Below are 25,027 nucleotides of genomic sequence, written 5' to 3'. Positions count from 1 at the left end.
TGTTTCAGCAACGGCCCTCGACATCAGAGCCGAAGTAACTCATTAAGTCCTTCCTCTGAGTCCCCACCAGTGTCATCCAAAATGTTGCAATCTAAACGCTCAATCTCAAACAGCAAGAGTAATATGCCATCCCGAGAAGAAATAGATCGTAAAACAGAACAAATTACCAAAAAAATTCAAGAGCTTCTGATCTCTGCTCAGGAAAGAAAGCATGAAAAGTTAGTTTTATGTTTTTAAACAGTATGTTATTATACAGATCTAGTTTTATGTATTCAAATAGTATGTATTATACAGTTCTAGTTTTATGTATTCAAACAGTATGTATTATACAGTTCTAGTTTTATGTATTCAAACAGTATGTATTATATTGTTCTAGTTTTATGTATTCAAACAGTATGTAATATACAGTTCTAGTTTTATGTATTCAAACAGTATGTAATACAGTTCTAGTTTTATGTATTCAAACAGTATGTATTATATTGTTCTAGTTTTATATATTCAAACAGTATGTTATACAGTTCTAGTTTTATGTATTCAAACAGTATGTATTACACAGTTCTAGTTTTTATGTGTTCAAACAGTATGTATTACACAGTTCTAGTTTTTATGTGTTCAAACAGTATGTTATTATACAGTTCTAGTTTTATGTGATAAACTCATCATGCCTGAGGTGGGCAAAGAATGAAAACTTTGTTGAACATTATGAACAGGTTGTTATATTTATCCTATCAGTTTTTAAGACCGACAGGTGTCAGTATAATTGATATACATATCAAAAATTTGATTCTGAGAAAACTATCTTTGACAACTTTTTTAACATTTATTTTTAAATCATCTGATCAACTGTAATTTATCATGCGGTTAGCAAAGTGACATGATATTTCTCATTTTCTGAATATGAGCATACTGTTAATAAGTGGGTAGTTTACTTTTCACATGAAAACCTAATTTGGCTGTGAAAAGGTACATTAAAGGACTGTTTGTCTCATGGTAGTTCTGAAGTTTAGATATAATGACTGATTTAAGTCTGTCAAGCCATTTATTTCTCTTATTGAAATTAAGTACAAAAACTTACTTTATCGAGTATTTATAATGTTTTTAAGAACAATTCCTATATCACAATATTGTTGTTGTTTTTAGGAACTTTACTGTGAATATTCACATTTTAAAAATTTTTTTAACTTTTATCTCTTTTACAGTTTCATACCATGCTCTGAGAAAATATTCAAGGCTGTAACCGAGATTGCAAATGTATTTCCTCAGGTAAGATTTCCTTACTTTTTTGCGAAGATGTGTTAAGTTATAAGGTAGATATATGATACTTGCATAATGTGAATTTTTGTTATGATTTACACAAATCAGCTAAGATTGAATAGTATTCAAAAACCAGTAATCAGTAATCACTGTGTACACAAGGTTATTACCTCATACTTTAAAGTAATTTAAACTCACCTTTTTTTAGAATTATATTAGTGCTTAATGTTTTGGTAATTTTTAAAAATGACTGTGTTGAGTACACTTACTATTGATTTTCTGGTCAGTATATTATAAAGCAACTTAAATATGTTTCTGGAAGTTGTCTTTTGTGAAATGTAGTGTTTTGCTATCTTCTTTATAATATCTGTTTTCTGTGTTAATTGTTTCCCCTCTTTCCCACTTCATCTTTTTAATAATGTCTATGTATGTGTAGATATTTATGTTTCTCAGAAAATAAGAAATCTGATAATTGAAGCACCTTTTGAAGGTAGAACCACTTTCTGAGGGTAAACCTTTCAAAATATTTTTAGGTTATGAGGTTTCTTGTTTTGAAATTTATCTGATTTTTTTAAAAAAGCCTATAATGTTTTTAGCATTAAGGTTTGGCTGTGTTATATTAAAACGATTTTGAATATGCATATTAGCAATTCATGTGACAATCAAAGCTAATGTAAACTCATCATGGAACGGCATGAATCAGAACTACATTTTGACATTGTTTGGCATTCCATATGTAGCGTGATGCCACTGAAAACTAATCATCTTGGAGAGGAGTATATAACAACTATTTTTGACACAATATATTAATTATTCTGAGATCAGAAAAATAAGCTTAGATTAAAGATTTAGAACTTCTAAGATGGGAATATTCCTTGAACTTAATGTCATTAGAAAACAAAGGAAAATAGATCAGCTTGGGGCACTAGGACCATGCAGAAAATACGTGCAACAAATGTTATTCAGTCATGGTAAGCAAAATGAGGTGTTTTGTAACAGGTGAGATTGTACAAATACCATAGTCAGTGGCAAAGTTTTTCGCATGCCTCTGGCAACAGTATGCAACATAATCAAGAAGATCTCTGTTGGAAAAAGAGAGACAAGTCATGTGTATACAAGTTGTTCCACAGACATATTTGTTCAATCATCACACACCTGAAGCAGCTGGAAAATAAAACATGTATTTATGATATTCCATTGGAAGATGCACTGGGAAACCATGTCCTTGTACACTAGGTGTCTTAAGGAAAGCCTGTAGGGAGTAATGGTGTAATTATAACCTTATGACAGAGCCTTTTGTAATGGAAATTATACTGTAGGGCTATTGACAAGATGCACTGTCTAAAAAAAAAAGTGGGATAGTGGTAAGTCTGATGTGGACTGTAATGAATTGGTAAGGCTGTAAAATTGTTTTAATATAACATATTCAACCTCTGTATAAATGTATGTATGTATGTATACTTGAAGTAAAATAAATAAGTATGCAACAAAATTAAAAGTTATTTTATTTTGAAATTACTTCAGAATACTTTTGTATGTTTCGAATGTTTTATTGAGTTCAGCATTATTGTTGAAACTATCCATACCTCCTGTACTAATTTTCAACAGGCCATTACAATCAATTAACTTCCTAAGATATGTCTTAAAATTAAGTGTGCAAAGTTTTAAGCACATTACTGTTATGAAAGTAACATTTCAATTATCAGTTTTCTGTTATTTAAACCTGGATGTTCCTTTCTACAAGCAGATGTGTTATAGATTTCTATTCAGAAATGTGCTTAAAATATAGCTATATTTGTACTTTTAAAAAGGTACTTTTATATTAAAATAACTGATAATGTTTAAGCAAAAAAGTAATGAAATATTAGTAGGGTTACAATTACAACTTTATGTATGTGGTGGTGGGGTGAGGGGTTGTTTGGTGATGATATTAAATTTGTTTTGTAAAATGTACTTCTAAATGAAGTCATCTCGTGTATTTAGCCACATTGATGTTTTTGTACTGTAATTTAAACCTAAAATATTTTTCAAATTATTAGAGTCAAATTATTCATAAAAAGAAGTCCAAAAGCTTATTAGCTTAGTTTAGCCACAGAAGGGCTTGGCATGGCCTAGTGGTTAGGATTCTTGACCTACAATTTGCAGGTTGTGAGATTGCACTGAACTTGGTTACCCTTTCAGATGTGGAGGCATTACAATATGTCAGTTAGTTCTATTATTTGTTGGTCAAGTGTAGCCCAAGAGTTGGCAGTGGGTGGTGTTGACTAGTTGTATTCTCTCTAGTCTGTCATTTCAAAATTAGGGATGGCTAGCACAAATAGCTCTTGAGCAGCTTTGCATGAAATTCAGCAAACAAAGAAACAGTTAATCACAGAAGCAAAATAATAATTAGATTATCTTTTTTTAGGAGCTTTAAATTTAAAACTTGTTAGGTATGTTGAAAAATTATGGAAGGGATTTATTTCTGTTAGCAGATGACGAAGTAGGCATGTTTTAGATTTCTAGCAAATGTGCATAACATCTAAATTTATTTTATCTTATAAAAACTACTTCAATTAAGGTATTTTTTTGGGAGAAAGGGAACTAGTAATAAGCCTGCTTAAAGAATTCAATAGCTAAAAGTATGTTTTATCTTTGTTAACTTAAGCACATCAGTGTATTTTGATTATGTGCTAATCCTGAACCATTTAGATGAGCTGTGGTTAACGATTATATTGATAGGTAGAACATTTTTAATTTGACTATTTTGGAGTAAATGTATGATTTGCTGGATAGATACCAACAAGCATAATTTACTTATGATAGGCTCAATAATTCAGTAGAACAACTTTTTGAAGTTTAAATCCTTTTATATGTTTAAATGAGCTATTTGTCACAAAAATAATCATGATTTTAGCAATAAATATTTTGAGTCTCAGCTTGAAAGTTAATGGAAGTGAACTTGTTCTTAATTCCAGGATCTGCAACATGACAGTAAAAGAAGCCTAATAAAGTTATCTAACTCATTAATTATTTTAAAACCTGATTGACACAAACATTTGATTAATTATAAGACTGTCAAGCACATGTATATTTAGATAGTTTAAAAACTACTATTTTCTCATGTATTATTTGTTTACCTTCTTTTGGCTACTGTTGTCAATTTACATCATCAGTAACATCTGTCAGCTAAAGTTCTAATATGTAAAAACTAACTTGAGAAATATTAATAATACTAAAAATACAGTATACTTTATGACTTATAATAATAAATCAGTGATAATAGTTAGCACTGGTTTGTAGAACACCATATAAGTATCTGGTTAAAGTAAAAGCTTGTAATTGGCATGTTTAAAATTTTTCTTGGTAATATCAGCTGTTTACTGTGACATTTCATCACATTTAATGAATTTAAAATGTACTGAACTTCTTCTTTGATGCCTATTTTACTGTTTGTTTAATGCCTTAACACACTGAAATTTGTTTAATTTATTAATATATTGAAATTTCTGTTCCTAATCATAAGCATAATTCAAATTCACATTTCTTTAAAAAGGTTAACCAGTAAGTCACTAATCTGTTGATAACATTACAAGAACTTCATATCATAGAAAAACATTTGTATATTTTCATGCCTTTCTTGATTTCTGCCAATGACAAAAGTAAAATAATTGTTTTGTGGAAGATTAATGTAAGTACATAGCAGAGTCTATAGATTTTTTACTATATTGACAGTTTTTACTGATAAATGAGGATTGAACTGTATTAACCCATACGTTTTCCCTAAAGATACTTATAATAAAACTTGTGTACCAAGAAAGGTGTTTTTGTGAAATCAAATCAGATGCTTAAAGTTATCACATATATATTTTTACATATTAAGGAAGATGGTAAAATGACTTATTTCACTATTTTATACATAAAAATATTAATTTGGATGTAGTTACTAAGTAATTTTTAGTTGTTAATGTTGAAACATTACCATAAAATTTAAAGAAACTGAACTATTGTGTGTGTGTTGTTTCTGTGATATAATATTGTAGGACAGTATTGCCATAAAAGTTAACAAAACTACAGTTGTAGAATAGTATTACCATAAAAGTTAAAGAAACTGAACTATTGTGTGTGTTGTTTCTGTGATATAATATTGTAGGACAGTATTACCATAAAAGCTTACAGAAACTGAACTATTGTGTGTGTTGTTTCTGTGATATAATATTGTTGGACAGTATTACCATAAAAGCTTACAGAAACTGAACTATTGTGTGTGTTGTTTCTGTGATATAATATTGTTGGACAGTATTACCATAAAAGCTTACAGAAACTGAACTATTGTGTGTGTTGTTTCTGTGATACAATACTGTAGGACAGTATTAGCTTAAAAGTTAAAAGAAACTGAACTATTGTGTGTGTTGTTTCTGTGATATAATATTGTAGAACAGTATTACCACAAAAGCTTACAGAAACTGAACTATTGTGTGTTGTTTCTGTGATATAATATTGTAGGATAGTATTACCACAAAAGCTTACAGAAACTGAACTATTGTGTGTGTTGTTTCTGTGATATAATATTGTAGGACAGTATTTATGTATAGCTTGTGGACCAAAAATAAGGAATATTGTGAACTTTCAATTCTTCAGGGCATGCAAGAGGATCAAATTAGGTCCATCTTGAAGCAATTAACAGGAAGTGCATCACGACTACAAACAGAATGTAACACACTTCTTCGTCAGAACCAGCCACCCATAGACTATCGATTTGTGACTCAACAGGTCATTCAATGTGCTTATGATATTGCTAAAACTGCTAAACAGTTGGTTACAATTTTTCACTGAAAGAATTTTGTAGCAAGATGGAAAAAAAAAAAACTTAACTGACTAAAATATCTAATTTGGTTGTAGCTTGTATATTAGATACATAGTACAATGGAGTCAGTTATAAATTTTTTTTTGTCAACCTCTGATAAATAAGTAATTATCATAATTATTTTCAGTTATAGGTAAAAATTAAGAATTTTCCTTAACTTTTAAACTCAAAACTTGCTTATAGATGCTGGAGTAAGCTCTATATGTTATGTACTAGAAAACTATAAACATTTCACTTATATTTAGGAGAGTAAAGAAAGGAGTTTTGAAAAGCCCATGCAAAAATATTTTTCTATGCTCAGAGATAAAGATTTCTAATTGTAGCATACATTGGACTGAGTGTTATAAAAATGTTCTTACTGATAAATGTGCCTATAGTATCAGTCTGTTTAAACATGTAAAAGGATTAGATATAGCCATATTTTAATGTGAAAGGTTCGGTTGTAGTGAAGTACATAAAGTTCCTGATGACAATCATACTTAGTAACTTTTGCTCTGATTCTGTTACGAAGCATTTGAACACTAGGGTAAGTAATGCTTGTATAAACTATATCTTATCATTTCCATGATTTTAACTTATCGTAGCAGTTCATAGAGGTTTGCAAATTATTTTCAATTTCAAAAGGTTTAAAAATTCAAAAGTAAAAAAAGTGTAGCCTTCATGTTTTAATGTGATTAGCTTGACATATATTTAAAGAGATCGATTTAATAATTTGTTTTCAACATGCATGTCTAAAAAAACAAAACTGACATCTTACCACTGTAACTTTTATACAAGGAACATCATATTTTAGAAGTTACTTCTTTATATATTGATAAGATTAATCACTTTCACATTCATTAACTGTGTTAATGCCATATTATGTATTAAATATGCCACCCCCAGTAGCTCAGTGGTAAATTTGTAAGCTTATAACTATACAAATCAGGTTTGGTACCCATGGTGGGCATAGTACAGATATCCCATTGTGTAGCTTTGTGCTTAATAACAAATGAGCATTAAATATACTTGATATACTTTCTTGATTTTGTTTTTCAATTTTGCAGATTTATATGTATAACAGAAACAAATTAAACAAATTTTTGAAACTGAAGACTTTAAGATAAAGCATTTTTATTATTTTGTTAGAGTAAGAAATGTATGACTGTTAGGAAAAAAAAGTTAACATGATTCTATCTAATGGGATTTACCCATCTTTATGTTTGATAATGATACTGTTTAAGATCAGACAATAAAAAACCAAGCTGATTGACTGTAAACTAAATTTCACAATTATGGATCATACTGCATATTTATTTAAAAGTACATACGGTGAAAAATTTAAATTTTTAGTACATTTACATTGTCTTTCTTAAATGCTTGTGTACTATATAATATGCAGTGATGATTTTCTAAGTTAACCATGGTGTTTGCTTGATAGAGCTTTGAAGTAGACCTGTTTTCTTTAAACTTCCTGTGTCTTCACATGCACATATAGAACTTAGATATGGGGGCTAAATATAAATCATATTACTTTGTTAGTTAATTTGATTCTATCCTTGTCTTACTGGGCAGTTACAAACTTTCACTTCATTTCATAAAATAGATGTACACAGTTGATTGTAATATAGTGTTTAAGAAAAACACTGTCCTTGCAGTTTGTTCCTTGTTTATTAAATGTTAGAGTATTAAACAATATAACACTTGATTTTTACAATTTCTTGTATTTTAAAGATGTATACATTTGTAATGTGAAAGACTGATTGTAGTTTAAGGTTTTAATTTTAATAGTTTTCTTGGGAGTGCTATTTATTGAGTAAGCAAAATGTAAAAGCACTACTATTGAAACATGATTGTTGTGATTATTGAAATCACAGTAATATGTACTTGTCAAATATTTTCTAGCCAAATTTTACTCTATTGAATTAAATAATTAAGAGTTTTTTGTTTAGTAAGTGAAATTTACAAAAAGTAATTTACTAGAACTGGAATCATCTTTTTAAATATGATAAAAATTCACAGTTTTGTGTGAAAGATATCAGCTGTTGTCTTACTAACAGTATGAAAACTATTGCTTTTTTTCGGTAGCTTTCAGATCACACTCTTGTATGTGAAACAATACCATAAATTAAGAATTATAAATCAGAAATGAAAACGGCTTGTTTGTGGTTGTAGTTATATAAATGTTTATATTTAAAAACTCTCAGTACCTGAGAATTTGAGAATAAAAGTTGCTAAGTTTTGAAGCTCTATTACAGGTGCATTGAAGAAATGTGCTTTAATAATTAAAAGATAAGTGGAAATTCATTAGCTATTTTCTTACTATTTTAAGATGGTATTTTATTGATGTTGAGTTTAAGCAGCTATTGCCTTTAAGAGCTTGAGTGTATTTTTAGATAACCAGAAAAAAAAAGCCTGTTAATAAAATTACTTTGACATTATACAGAAATCTGTTGTATAAGTTCTTAGTGTTATTGTTATATTTTTATGGTCTAAAATGATATGTTGTATTGTACTATTTGCCACTGCAATGGATCAGTATAATTGTATGTAAAAACCTTTGACACAAACATACAGACCAAACATCTTTCTGAAGTCTGTGTGTGATGTAGTATTAAGAAGTTTAGTATGTAAAAAAAGATATAAAGGAATGTAGGAAACCATAAAATTGTACTTACATGTGTGTCACATTGAATAACAGTAATGATAAAGTGGTATTGCCATATTAATAAGTGACATTTCAGAAATATTTGGATAAAAGCAGTGCTTGAAGTGGGGTGGGATGACATCCCACTTCTTTTCAGGAGGGCCCAAATCAATTTTGCTACCTTTTAATAGACTGTAAGCTTCTCAGAAAGATTTAATAGATGATGCAATAAATCTTTACAGTGGCAAGGAACTGGGAAGGGAAACTCATGTAAGAGCAAGACAGGAATGAGATAAAGTAGTGTTGGGAGCCTGCCTAACATCTTGCACAAAATAAGAGTAAATAAAGTTTTTATTTAGATATTTTAATTTATCTTTTATTACTTTTTACACAAGTTGTTTATGCTTGTCTTGAGGAACAACAATCATTCACATTTGAAAAATATGTTAAGTATACTATTAAATTATCATAAGATACAAATACACTTTATTGAATAAAATTCTAAATTTTAGTGTTTTCAGCATTTTGAATGATGACAGTTACGAAAGAAAACTGTTTACCTTTATAAACACAACCCAGTGGGTAGAACTGTGGATCTGAGGATTTATGGTTCATGCCACGTTATTGGTAAAAAACAATTCATGTTCTGCACTTTGGGGTTGTGGGTACATTATAAAAGTGACAGTCAAATTCTACTATTCAATTAAAATACCACTTGAGTTTTCAATGGGTGGTATTGACTAACTGCCTTCTATTTAGACTATCACTTCAAAATTAGGAACAACTAGTGCAAGTAGCTTTTGAGTAGCTTTGTATGAAATTCAACAAACATGTTCATCTATTCCTTTCATTCAGTTGTAATTTTGGCATCTGTTACATATCAAAGTAGACAGTAGGGTAAAGTTGAAATTAATTACTCGGTAAATAAGCAAGAATGTTTAGCAGTAGTACATGGTATTAAAACATTGTTTTTATTTGTATGATAAAATGTTCACCATAATCACAGATCATATACCCTTACAGTGGTCAATGACATTAAAGGATCCATCTTCAACGTTTGCAAAGTGGTCATTCCTATTACAGGAATATGCTTTCAAAGAAATACACAAACATTAATGTAGAGGCATTAAGTAAGTTTAAAGTAGGAGACTTTCATTAATTCAAAATATATGATTAACAACACTGAAGAAATAAAAAAGTTTAGATAATATTAATGAGCAAAGAAAGATGTATCAGATAAACCATTAAAAATAAGAAACCAACTACACATTAGATTAAAATGCATTATGCAGAAAAGGAAGAAATACAGTGTGTGTACCACAGGTGTTCAAAAGGAAAGTTAGGAGTACTTATCATGATATGCTATTTGTTACACATTTAACTTTTGTTTAAAAATATAGTGGAATAAATAGGATATTATTTTGGTAGAATGTGAGAAAGATGTGAAAAAATTTTTCAAATTGTCTATTGAGTGTCAACAAAAAAAAAGGTAAGACTAGCCCACATTTAAAGAATTCATTTTTTGCATAGAACTTTTTTAAAGAAACCAACTTATTTTGGCATCTGTAACTTTATGTAGTTTGATCATCCTTTCATTATTCATATTACTGTATTGACTGACAGAGGCACAAATTTTATTTGAAAATTAATGAAAGAAATATGTAAACTACTAGATTTGAAGAAAATAGAGACAACTGCATACTATCCGGCTGCTAATAGATTTAACAGAACTTTGTCAGATATGCTGTAACAAATTGTGAATCAGATCAGAAGACACGGAATAAACAGGTTTTTTTATTATTGTTAGCTTATAGAAGTGCCACAAACGAATTGACTGAGAAAAGTGATTTATTTGTATTACATGATAGAGATATCAAGATGCTAGTGCAAGAAGTATTAAATTTAAGAAGAGTTAATTATGAATTAGATGAGGACCATAAAGCAGAAATGATGCAAAAGATGTAAGTATTATTCAAAATATCAAAATAATATTTAACTACAGCAACACAAAGTAAAGAAAAACAGGTAGGTAAAAAAAAAAAGAAGTAAAAATTAGTGTAATTAAGGTAGGAGATAAAGTATTGTTAAAAATAGAAACAATAAGGAACTAGCTAAGTTATGGAAGATCCTATTTATCGTAGTAAACCAATAAGTTCTAATAATTTGAATTACAAATAGTACATGGTAAGAAAATACAGTTAGAACACATAAACAAGTTAAACAAGATTAAGAAATCTAAGCTATATGAACCTGAAAAATGACCCAAGAATTAAGACTCCACTAGTTAAAATTAAAGATAAGGCATTGAATAGGAATAATAACACAGAGTTACAAGACAAACGCATCGAACCCATAAAGGATGAAGTTATAGATATCCCACCTGAAGATAATGACACAGCAACCATGCTACTAGATAAAAGTCAGGCAACAAACAGAGTACATGCACTAAATAGAGCACACCACAAAACACTAGCTGAAGCAAGCAGCTCAGACATACAAATTCCAGTAATTGCAGATGCTAGAGAAAGTCAAACTACATCCAATGCCTACTGTTTAAATATTGGTTATAATTTAAAGTCATGAGGTCCACAATCTGGATACCAGACCTACCTATCCAAAGGTCAAAACAAGTTAGAATTTACTTGCATGTTATAAAGATATACAACATGAGATGGTATTAACCTATAATAAGAAAATCAGGTAATAAGGTAAATTTACTTAAGACATTCAATAATATGTTAGATTACTTAAAAGAAAGTAATCATGATATTATTAGACATTTAGTTGAAGTATAGATTATTAACAAGTTTATTTACAGTGTATCCTCCAATCTACGTGCGATCACTGGCATTTTATGGCTTTAGGTGTTTTACTAACTTGACTTGTAGTTTGATCATCCTTTCATTATTCATATATCAGTTAAGCTTTATTTGCTTTACTTTTATGGTTTATTTGCTGGTTAGTTGGTGACATCTCAAGCTTTGTCCTTAAATTAAGTACTGTCATGTTTCTTTTCTCATTTATTTTTCCACCTCTAGAAGTATACAGTATTCCATGATATTTTCTTTGTCTCAGAACAATGTCAGAGAAAAAGGTAATTGTCTTCTCTTCATCAAATATCTCTCATTTTTAAATTGAAAAGTAAGTACTTATGGATTAAGTTAGTTTTAAATTATAATTGATTATATTTTAAAATCATAATGGGTTATTATGTCACAGCATTGTAGGATTGTAGAACAACTGGTAGATGTAGCTGTACATAAGTATTTGGGCTAAATGGTACATTATTTTATTCACTTCTGCTACTACTAATGATAGAAATATGAATATAATATTCTAGCTTGTGATTAATTTAGTATTTACCATCAGCACCATGGCATAAACATTTTTTAAATTTAACTAACACCAGTATAGCTCTACTAGTAGTTCTAGTATTAGAGTTAATGCCAACATAAAATCATTAAACCCCTGAGTTACTGAGCTAAAGGCTACTGTTATTGCTGAATATTATTATTAGTAATAAATTAATAATCATTTAATGATGCTTTGGGGATAGTACTGCTAGTTTACTGATGGTAGTACTGCTACTGGTGCAGTGATTTACCTAAAGTTTTATAAAATGACATTAACTGCTGCTATTTTCATAATTCACCAAATATAAAACACATTTAATTAATCAATTAAGATAATCATTAAAACCATTAATCGGTACTTTTATTAACACTCATGAAGGTACAAGAAACTTATGAATTCTTCAAAGTCATAGACTGAAGAATGTAAGGCAATGTGAAGAAAATATGTTACAATTCAGTAATTAATGTTGTGGGTAATAATAATAATAAGTTGGTTGCGTGCCAGTCAGTTAGTAAGGTAAGAGTGACCAGTGATTGACTGATTAAGTCAGTTAAGTTCCAGAACAAGTTATTAATTGTTAGTAGTGAGCGTTATGGCGCTTATTCTTGGTTAGTTACCCGACTGTTTATCTATTAAAGCCAATAAAGTTAGACATACATACTGTTACGACAGCGGAAGTCACGTGACGTGGTAACACGTAATGAGTTCTAGAAAAATCGGGGAACATCACGAATAATCCAGTATTTGCTAGGCGCTCTCTATTCTTGTATATAAGTGCGCCAGACAGTGAATCGGGGATAGAATTGCAGACAGACAGAGACGGACAATTGAGTCAAGCGCGGTAGTAAGTAAGTGCGTGAATCGTTCCCTGTGAATTATAACGTGTTTTTTATAAAATTAGTTAAGTTAAATTGACTGTGGAAATTAAGTGTATTGCAAAGTTGAATTGAGAAAGAATAAACTAGTTTCATTTAAGAAAGGACTTGTGTCGCTAAAGTTTCATCGGAAAGAAATTATACGGTAAATTAACTAACGACCAGAGACGTAACAATACCATTAGTCTCAGAATTAATGTTGAAACGGTGTATTAGGATTTAGGCCTAAATCAGTCTCACAGTGTATGTTAAAAATGTGGCAGAAAAGTTTGGCCTGCTAATAACAGGAGATTCTCATATCTTGGGTTTGAGTACATATATCTCAACGAGTTGCAACAGTTGAGTCACGAAAAAGAGGCATGACACAGATTTACACAAATAACAAATGTTTTATGTTACTTTCACAATTAACAATACAAATAAACAATTCACTGTAATATTATATACAATAATACAATAAACTATAGGTAAGAAATCGTGTATATGACAGACAATAGCTTAGTCAAGGCTTTATTTAACAAATTGCACTTCTCAGTTCAAATAGCTAACCCTTGTAAATTAATCTAAATGAAGGAAAAAAAACAGATAAGGGAATGACCCATTAAAGCTAAAATAGATTAACTTTAATTATTGCTAATTTTAGTGAAATCACAAACCCAATAACAGTCACTAAAAGTACAGAAATGAACCGTGCACCGTGAAGCAAAGTGCTACACCAGTGTTACACTTTTAAATGTGCTAAACTAATACTTCATTCCTTATGTGAAACAATTGCTTAATTGAAAGCAGAAAGACTAAGTAAGCTCACTTATGATAAAACAAACATAAGCAAGGAAAACTCAAAGTCACAAGAATTCAACCAAAAGTAAAATAAAATAGTCAAGAAAACAAAGTAGAAACTTTCAGTTTCTGATCGACACTTATGGCTCAATAAAAGGAGCTATGCACGCACCAGTAGATGAAGAGTTTTATAAATATAATGTGGGGGCGTTATAATGTGACGGTCAGTTTCACTAATCGTTGGTAAAAAAGTACCCCAAGAGTTGGCGATGGGTGGTGTTGACTAGCTGCCTTCCTTCTAGTTTATCACTGGTAAGTTAGAGAAAACTAGTGCGGATATCCCTCTAGTGCTTTGCACCAAGTTCAAAGCAAACCAAATCAGAATGCTTATGCCATCAGCCAAACTGTTCCATGACTTATCTCCAGAAACCAAAACAATATATGTTACAGTTCCTGCTGGACATGCCCCAATATCAGTACTACTCACCATTATCATTATAAGCTCTGAGCCAATGAAATATTCTTTCACAGATTCTCTCCTTGTATCATAAAAGACATAACTTCAGTCAGAATTTATCCAAACTAAGACTTTTCAGCTATAATTTATCGAAATTGAAGTAATATATGTGCTGTCCACTACAGTTTACGCTGACACAAAATCATACTAATTAAGACAAAGCACAAGATTCAACAGTGAAGCTCTTTTACTGGTCCTAAACGGCTACAAAGCTACCAGTAGTTGAACTATCATCATATCACACTACTATACATGTATAAATACAACCAAAAGATTTAGCATTAACATCGTTTTGTAAATCCTTCTTTGGGTGTTAAGGTATGTGATATGTTTCACTCCACGTGTGATTGTGAAAATAGAATATATCTAGAGACATCCGAGTCAAGATGTAGTAGAGACACCCACGACATCATGGATCGAGGTTCTTGTTGGTGCCCACAGATATGTAGTTCCTGTTCTATGTTGAGATTATCTTGTGGTTTCAGCCGTCTTTTTCTCTACTAAGTCCTCACTGTCTCTCTTGATGGCAAAGTATTTTCAAATGGCAATCATCGTTTTCTCGTGAGATTTCTAATCTCCTTCTGACTGCAGACGACAATAACTATTAACGGGGTTCGATTCCACTGACTATAGACAATACAGACGCTTAAGAGAGACATTTCCATCCATTCTCAGAAGTTCCAAGCCGAAGATTGCTTTTACATGCTTCATTTTTCATACCAAATTTAAAGATCAAAGAAAGATTAGTCTACATTTCAGAAATCCATAAATACAGTCCTTCTTTATGAACCCGCAGATAAATCAAGAATGTGAACAAAGTACTTTGCATAAGAAATCTTACACCTGTAAAATCTCCTTTCATATTTTTCAAGTAATAAACATATGAAGACAAGGAGAGAATACAGATACATGTTAAGAAGACACTGAAACTCCATAAGAGAGCGTCCTGAGGAAATAACACCACAGTTTCAGACATTATAAAACTGCATGGTATAAACAGATGTACTGACTTCCTACACGTAAGAAAAATATCTTCTTTTACTAAAGGTTCGGTGTAATATATATTACATCAGTGAGCCATCCCATAAATACTATTAGAGAAGAAATAGTTTCTAAATATTTTTAAGCTTACACATTAATACAAGTCTAAGGAAATTTTCACTGAGTTCAGAAACATCAAATGAGGCATGATTCTTGACAGTAGTTGATTATCTCAAAAATAAAGATGTTACATTCCAAAGATGGATATTTACAGGTTATTTGTAAATAAAAAAAATGTGTTTCAGTAGTCTGATGAAAAAAAATTGATGTTTTGTTAAGATATAAGAAGACTTCAGAAAACATCTATTTATTTTAGCAATATTTATACCAAGCAAGTTCTGATAGAGATCTCAACAGTATAGCTTATTCATGCGGAATCAATTGTCTGTCTGTTTACAGTAATAAAATATTTACAGACAAACAATTAATTTGAAGTTTCAAAATAAGAAAAGATGCACGCACACTGCTGTAATAAGGTTTCAAAGTCGAGTGTATTTTTGTATTCTTGGTGTAAAAATACTATTTGTGTTTCAATATATGAATGTTAATTAAGAAGGTAACAAATTTCCAGTTAAGTTTTACTCTGATTGTAACATTTATGTTATACAGGTGGTTGTAAATTCAACTTACCATAGATATATTAATAATTCTGTAGTTTTAACGCAACATCTATGATAGTTACTTTCTTTTCAGAAACTTATCTCATTGTTTCTGTTCCGCTTGAGGACTCTAGTTACAAGTTACAAATCAGATTTAACAACGAACTAAGAGTAAACGAAAGCTATGCGAATTAGTGATGTGATAACTTTTGCTCAAAAGTTTTTCATAACAAGATATTAGTTGGTTCCAAAATAAATTTATATATATTTTTTTTCACCACAAATTTCAGTGAAATAAAATGATTAAGATTTATAGAAAATTTTGTAGTGTCATGTGTTTGTCTAAAAACATGTAGGTCTTTTAATGTTGGCCGTCGTGCCATTTCCGCCATAGTAATGGCAAGACGTGGAGTAGAAGATGTCACTAGTAGATGAATGCCGAATCATATTTAAGTCTCACCCAAAAATAGCGTTTTCATTTATTTCTTTAACAATCTTGCATTATGAAAACACATGATCAAGTTACTGTTTTATTTAATTTTGAGATATCTTAATAAATATTATCTATCGACAGTGTTGCTGCAATGACAGATCATTTTTTTGGATTTTTTTTTCTAATATGTTATACGTTGACGTAACATACAGTTGCGGCTGCGAATATCTGATTCAGTTTTAGACCATATATTTTCTGGCTATGGTAACCCATAGTCAACATATAACAGTTGTTTGTTTATGTTGTGAAGGACAATCTGCTTTGTACATTTGTCTGAGAAAACGTACTGCTGGCTTTGAAGCAGTTCCACACTTAACTCTTAAAGCTTCGACGTTTCTAACCTTTTTACAACAGCTTACATGCTGTGTTTGATCAGTTTTATTTGCTCTTCATTGGTTCACCACACGAGAGACACTTCTAAATCCCTGTAGTTGAGAACTAACTATGGTTAGTGTGCAAATAAGAGAATTTTTTACTAGATGATTCATTTCAAACTGACGATTGAGATAAGATCAATGAAGACCACTAGGTATAGTATAGGCTGAATAACTAGTCATATGCATTTCAGCCACATGACTGACCTGAATACCAATGAAGTGATAAGCTTGGTTTCATTACCTTATAACTTATCACAAGCATAACATTACAGATTTCGATTTATTTGTTTTCTATTAAGTCTTTATTTAATTAAATGAAATAAAATGACGCAAAAAATGTTATTGTTTCATTTTAGCAATTTTAATGAAACTCTAGTTATGAAGATCTATAATATTCAATATTTTTCTAGATTATTATGATACTCATTTACAATTTTTTAGCTTTTATTGTTACAAAATTAGTAAAGTTCAGTATGTTTTAAAAATAATAACGTTATTAGATTCCATTAATATTCTATTTTACTAAAGTTACAGATTAATTTATAACTCTATTTTCCTGGAATATTTATCTTTAGTCTTGCTTTAATCTGATAAATAATAATATTTTGGAACTTATTTAGACTGAAGAAACATCTCGAGAAAGGTATGCTGAACGGTGACAGTTCCGTCAGTATTGTAAGGTACTTCATATTTTTGAAAAGCTTTCCTATAGTCATCCAAGAATTTGTCGAAATTTTCCAATGGTATCTGTTTAACGATTTCTTCGGGCAAAACACATTCGTGGAAACCTGCAAATGATTAAAAACATATCTTACTGTGAGTAAACATAAAGTGTATTATGAATTATTGACGAACTAGTTATTGTTTATCTTTCTTAACGTTTGTTTGGTTATCCTATAATCACAAGTCTAAGTTAATTCAAGTTGATCGGTTCACAATGATATTCCATCGCTTAGCCACTACAGGTTAATTCGGTGTATAATCCACGAAATGATGAATTTCTTGTTTAGTTACGTAATTGGAGAAAATTTTGAAGACTTATAACGCCAAAAAACAGGTTTCCATAGCGGTGGTTAGCACAGCTAATATAGCTCTGATGTCAAAATTTGATATTACAGTTTTAAAATCATACTTAGATTCCAATGTTTGATAAAGTTAGCTCCAACAATCTATAATTAAAATCATTTATTAAAATACGTACATAGCACTGCACTTACCCATAAACTGTTTTTCTGAATCAAAGTAATAGATTCTACACATGAAGTTACAGCAATGGGGACAAATCCACATTCTTCTTGTATGCACTGCAATAATCTTTCGACATATGGGTAACCGGAATATATTTTTCTATACCCTGTGGGTAGATAGTAGGATAACTTTAACATTTTATGCATATTTTGCATGACATTAAAACTTTTGAATTTATTGAGGTAAACATTTTGTCAAGTTGCCTTAAAGAAACTTACCAATATCACTAATATTAAAGCTAGTCTGCCCACAGACAACACAAGACTTCCTTTGATTAACAAAATATAATACTTTAATTCAACCTATTTTTTATTTTTAAATCACGTACGTTCTAACAATATTGCAGGATTCACGTAAAAGGATTGTATTTGTACTTTTAGTAAAACTGTTCTAGTTTTATGTATAATGTCTTGAATACGGAGATAAAAAGCGAGCTGTTTCTTTTAATCAGTTTCTTAGACGATGAAATCAACAAGTCAGGAATTGAAGTGATTTGCAAAATATGTATGAAGTTGGAAACACGGAATATAAATATATAATGTGTTCTTTGCTTATATTCTTTATTTGGTAAGTGTAGTAGTCTTGAAGCAACATACTTGAGTGTTTACCTTCCGATTGCTCAGCGGTAAGTCTGTGGGCTTATAACGTTAAAAATCAGTTTCGATACTTCCGTAGGGAAAAGCACATCTACCTCTTTGTGTAGCTTTATGCTTGACAATAAACAAGTATATAAAAACTTAAATCTTGAATGTTTAACGAAAGAACATTCATAATGTACATATTATATCCTCCGCCCCAATTCTTTCGCTGATAGTGTCTCGATTCTCTGTATAAAAGGTGGTGAGCTGGGCATGACACTGGATTCAAGATTCATGGACCGTTGCGAAAATACAACCTTAGAACTTTTGGGCTGTGAGTGCGCTATAAGAGTGGTCGTTTAGTTCTCACTATTCGGTCATTTGGTTTGTTCGTTTGTTTTGAAGTTAAGAACAAAGCAACTCAGTGGGCTATCTGTGCTCTGCCCACCACGAGTATCGAAACCCGGATTCTAGCGGTGTAAGTCCAGAGACATACCGCTGTGCCACTGGGAAGGGCGGTCATTTGGATGACCTAAGAGTTTTCGGTGGACACTGTTAACTATTTCGCCCAGTCCCCTAGTGGATCAGCAATATGTTCTAGACTTACAACACTATCATCGAGAGACTAACTCTGCACGACGGTTCTGAGACAAAATTTCAAAGGTATATTTCATGATTATTAATATACCAGAAATATCATTTTTTACGATAAGATACTGTTTCCACTCTTCAGTCGTTGACATTTCTAACCAAACAGAAAATTCAGAAGCTGAAGCTATACCAATACAGAGAAAGTAGCCCCTGATTTTAATACACCACAAAGTATTTTCAGAAATTTTCTAAAATCTCTGACATAATGATGGGAAATAAAGGCGAAAATTTTGTCAAACATCTTGTCCCATTGCGAGGGAGCTCTAAAAGAAAAAAAAATCGATTTTTAAGACTATATATTTATTTTAAAAATCAGGGTAATTCAAATACCATTGTTAATTTAAATAAATAGCTCACTATACACTTTATATCCATATATATATATATAGAGAGAGAGAGAGAGAGAGACACACACACAACACACATACTCAAAATATTTTTTTAAAAACCCTGATATTATGTCTGAGATATAGTTTGGATTATTTCGGATATTCGTGCATAGTTACACACAAGGACTACCTGCGCAAGCCTTACCGTATAATTCGGTCAACACTAGGTAAATTATCTATAAGTTTCAAATCATAAACATCGTTGTTTCATCGTTTTGGTGCTTAAAGAGCGATGATACTGTTTTTCTGGAATATACGCTTTCAGGGAAGCAATATAAAAGAGCAACAAAAAAGACCACAAAAATCGTAAAACTAATACTAGAAAATTAGAATTTTGTATGTAAATGCGCAAAGTTGCCACGAACCTTCATAAAAAATGTCAAGAAGATTCGTCTAAATGGGACGAAGTACTGATACAAAACGCTAAACCTGCCATAACTCCCGTAAAACGAATAGTGGGAAGGTGAAACTTCGCATGATACTGTGGAACGAAGCAGTGAATATACATACCAAATTTCGTTAAGATCCATCAATTTAGTACCCTCTGGTAGCAAGAAATCGATAACAAAGCAATATCAAAAAGCTTCACTGCAGTACATATACTCTTTCAGAAAGCCAATAAAGTAGTAACAAAAAAGGACCACAAAAGTCGAAAAAATGATAATACAAAGCTAGAATTTTGCATGTAAATACGCTAATATGCAACGAACGTTCATAAAAATTTCTGCCATAACTCCCGTAAAACTAATAGTAGGAAGGTGAAACTTCGCATGATACTGTGGAACGAACTAGTAAATATACATACCAATATTGGTTAAGATCCACCATTTTAGTACACTCTGGTAGCAAGAAATCCATAACAGAGCAATATCAAAAAGATTCTCTACAGTTCACCTACCCTTTCAGGGAAGCCAATAAAAGAGTAATATAAAACGATCACAAAAATCGTAAAACTAATACTAAAAAGTTTGAATTTTGTATGTAAATGCGCAAGGTTGCCACGAACATTAAAAACATTTGAAGAAGATTCGTCTAAATGGGACGAAGTACTTGTACAAAACGCAAAACCTACCATAACTCCCGTAAAACGAATAGTAGGAATGTGAAACTTCGCATGATAATGTAGAACAAATTAGTAAATATACATACCAATATTGATTAAGATCCATCACATTAGTACCCTCTGGTAGGAAGAAATAGATAACAGAGCAATATCGAAAAGCTTCTCTACAGTTCACCTACCCTTTCAAAAATGGTGTTTTTAGAGATTTACTTACCGTATCGTTTATTTTCAGTATGTTTTGCAAGTTTTCTATCCATAGAAGTCGATTTCATTGTTTCTGTAGCAAACCTGCTTATAACATGATATTCGTTTCGTTTCAATGATTTTTCAATTTTAATTTACGTGTTTTTGTTCTTTTACTGTTTGTTTCGGATCTCAGACATTTGCAACAACAACATTTGTGATGGTGTTTACAGAACTATCAGAAAAACCCAAAATACAATTATACAATACATTTCATAAATCACATAGTATAGCAGATATTGCATTTCTTAACTAGATATATATTTAGCATTACATTAACAAATATCGCGATTTACATATTTCAATACCCTTAAGATATAGAATGATAGCTCTCTGTAGAAATGGGGCTCTTTTCTCCATTGTTCTTTTTAGCTAACGCTGATTTTAAATGTTTTCTATAACATTTGGTGTATTCTCTGTTTTCGACATTGTTGGTATTGTTACAGATTTACGTTTGTATTGTTCATTTTCGGTATGTCTAGTTGATTTCCTATCCATAAATGTGGATTTCATTATTTCTGTAGCAAACCTGCTTATATCGTGATATTCGTTTCGATTGAATGACATTTCAATTTGATCTGTCATTAAATGTCGATTTTCTTATTCAACAGAGATAATTATCATTTTTCATGCATTTCATTGTTCCTTTGAATTTTCTCTATAACAGATGTTGATTTTCATGTTTCTCGCTTACTTTCACAAGTAACTTTCGTTTTTCGTGTTTCCGATAGTTATCTCTCATTTCACTTTCTTTTGTATCATTTGGTTTATAACATACAGTAAGCTATCGTTTTACGTCTTTTTGTACTTTACTGTTTTTATCGGATCACTATTTATCAGAGCCATTTAAAACAACATCATTTGTGATGGTATTTACACTACTATTAAAAACATCCGAAATACGATTATACCAATATATTTAATAAAAACATTGTGGATTTTTTAACTAAATCTATATTTAACATTACATTTACATATATTATGATTTAGATATTTCAATACCCTTAAGATACAGAATTATAGCTCTTTGTAGAAATTGGGCTCTTTTCTACATTGTTCTTTTTAGCTAACTCTATTTTTAAATGTTTCCTATAACATTTGGAGCATTCCCTGTTTTTAACATTGTTGGTGTTTTTACAGATTTACGTATTGTATTATTCATTTTCGGTATGTGTTACAGATTTCTTATTCATAAATGTCGATTTCATTATTTCTGTAGCAATACTGCTTATAACGTGACATTCGTTTCTCTTTTGTGATTTTTCAATTTTACTTTCATTTTAAGTGTCGATTTTATTCTTCAACAGAAATAAGTATCAGTTTCATGCTTTTCATTGTTCCTTTGATTTTTCTCTATAATTGAAGTTGATTTTCATGTTTCTCGCTTACTTTTTGTATGTGTCGAAATGGGGGTCTTATCTACATTATTCTTCTTAGGAATCTCTAAATTACAATATTTTCTACAATATTGATGTAGTCTCTGTTTTTTACTATTTTTGGTGTTTTTAGAGATTTACATACCGTATCGTTTATTTTCAGTATGTCTTGCAAGTTTTCTATCCATAAGAATCGATTTCATTGTTTCTGTACCAAACCTGCTTATAACGTGATATTCGTTTCGTTTGAATGATATTTCAGTTTTATCTGTCATTAAATGTCGATTTTCTCATTCAACAGAGAGAATTATCATTTTTCATGCATTTCATTGTTCCTTTGAATTTTCTCTATAATTGAGGTTGATTTTCATATTTCTAGCTTACTTTCACAAAAATTTTTCGTTTTTCGTGTTTCCGATAGTTATCTCTCATTTCACTTTCTTTTGTATCATTTGGTTTAAAACATACAGTAAGCTATCGTTTTACGTGTTTTTGTACTTTACTGTATTGATCGGATCACTATTTATCAGAGCCATTTAAAACAACATCATTTGTGATGGTATTAAAAACACCCGAAATACGATTATACCAATATATTTAATAAAAACATTGTGGTATTTTTTAACAAAATCTATATTGAACAATACATTTACATATATTATGATTTAGATATTTCAATACCCTTAAGATACAGAATTATAGCTCTTTGTAGAAATGGGGCTCTTTTCTACATTGTTCTTTTTATCTAACTCTGGTTTTAAATGTTTTCTATAACATTTGGGTTTTAACATTGTTGGTGTTTTTACAGATTTACGTATTGTATTATTCATTTTCGGTATGTGTTACAAATTTCTTATCCATAAATGTCGATTTCATTATTTCTGTAGCAATCCTGCTTATAACGTGATATTCGTTTCTTTTTTGTGTTTTTTCAATTTTATCTGTCAATACTACAGCTAAGTGTCGATTTTATTTTTCAACAGAGCTAATTATCATTTTTCATTCTTTTCATTTTTCCTTTGTATTTTCTCTGTAATTACGGTTGATTTTCATGTTTCTCGCTTACTTTCCTCTCTGTAGAAATGGGGGACTTATCTACATTGTTCTTCTTAGGAAACTCTAATTTCCAATATTGTCTATAATATTGACGTATTCTCCGTGTTTTACCTTATTGGTGTTTTTAGAGATTTTCTTGTAAGTTTACTATCCATAACAGTCGATTTCATTTTATTCTGTAGCAAACCTGTATAATTGAGGTTGATTTTCATGTTTCTCACTTACTTTCACAAGTAACATTCGTTTTTCGTGTTTTCGATAGTTATATCTCATTTCACTTTCTTTTGTATCATTTGGTAAGCTATCGTTTTACGTGTTTTTGTACTTTTACTGTTTTTATCGGATCACTATTTATCAGAGCCATTTAAAACAATATCATTTGTGATGGTATTTACACTACTATTAAAAACACCCGAAATAATAATAAAACACATTATTGAATTTTTTATCTAAATCTATATTTAACATTACATTTACATATATCGTGATTTAGATATTTCAATACCCTTAAGATACAGAATGATAACTCTTTGTAAAAATGGGATTCTTTTCTACATATTTATTTTTAGCTGTGTCTGGTTTTAAATGTTTTCTATAACATTTGGCGTATTCTCTGTTTTCGACATTGTTGCTATTGTTACAGATTTACGTATGTATTATTCATTTTCGGTATGTATTGTAGATTTCTAACCCATAAGTGTCAATTTCATTATTTCTGTAGGAAACCTGCTTATAACGTGATATTCGTTTCGTTTGAATGATTTTTCAATTTTAATTTACGTGTTTTTGTTGTTTTACTGTTTGTTTCGGATCACAGTTTATCTCAGACATTTGTAACAACATCATATGTGATGGTGTTTACAGAACTATTACAATAAATCGAAATACCATTATACAATACACTTCATAAATCACATAGTTTAGCAAATAATGCACTTCTTAACTAGATATAAATTTAACATTACATTTACATATATCGTGATTTAGATATTTCAATACCCTTAAGATACAGAATTATAGCTCTTTGTGGAAATGGGGCTCTTTTCTCCATTGTTCTTTTTAGCTAACTCTGGCTTTAAATGTTTTCTATAACATTTGGTGTATTCTCTGTTTTTAACATTGTTGGTGTTTTTACAAATTTACGTATTGTATTATTCATTTTCGGTATGTGTTACAGATTTCTTTTCCATAAATGTCGATTTCGTTATTTCTGTAGCAATCCTGCTTATAACTTGACATTCGTTTCTCTTTTGTGATTTTTCAATTTTACTTTCATTTTAAGTGTCGATTTTATTCTTCAACAGAAATAAGTATCAGTTTCATGCTTTTCATTGTTCCTTTGATTTTTCTCTATAATTGAAGTTGATTTTCATGTTTCTCGCTTACTTTTTGTATGTGTCGAAATGGGGGTCTTATCTACATTATTCTTCTTAGGAATCTCTAATTTACAATAATTTTTATAATATTGACGTAATGTCCGATTTTTACCTTATCGGTGTTTTTAGAGATTTACGTACCGTATCGTTTATTTTCAGTATGTCTTGCAAGTTTTCTATCCATAAGAATCGATTTCATTGTTTCTGTACCAAACCTGCTTATAACGTGATATTCGTTTTGTTTGAATGATATTTCAGTTTTATCTGTCATTAAATTTCGATTTT

General features: G+C 30.3%; 1 protein-coding gene across 4 annotated transcripts in view; it reads left to right on the top strand.

Moving 5' to 3' along the window:
* Nucleotides 1-8,528, top strand: part of LOC106472615 (ARF GTPase-activating protein GIT2-like) — a 42,711-nt gene extending 34,183 nt beyond the window's left edge. For 3 of the 4 annotated variants that reach the window (XM_022401166.1, XM_013933267.2, XM_022401164.1), the window contains 3 exons: nucleotides 9-218; nucleotides 1,200-1,263; nucleotides 5,875-8,528. In XM_022401166.1, coding sequence (XP_022256874.1) covers nucleotides 9-218; nucleotides 1,200-1,263; nucleotides 5,875-6,069 — 469 coding nt within the window. In that variant the 3' untranslated portion in view covers nucleotides 6,070-8,528. Of the gene's footprint in view, nucleotides 1-8; nucleotides 219-1,199; nucleotides 1,264-4,896; nucleotides 4,925-5,874 lie in introns of all 4 variants that reach the window. The other variant, XM_022401165.1, reaches the window with a different exon arrangement.
* The last annotated feature ends 16,499 nt before the right edge of the window (nucleotides 8,529-25,027 follow it).

The sequence above is a fragment of the Limulus polyphemus genome, unplaced genomic scaffold, assembly GCF_000517525.1.
Source record: "Limulus polyphemus unplaced genomic scaffold, Limulus_polyphemus-2.1.2 Scaffold5468, whole genome shotgun sequence".
NCBI lineage: Eukaryota > Metazoa > Arthropoda > Merostomata > Xiphosura > Limulidae > Limulus > Limulus polyphemus.
Note: the sequence above shows the minus strand (reverse complement) of the source record. Positions and strands in the feature narration are given on the sequence as shown.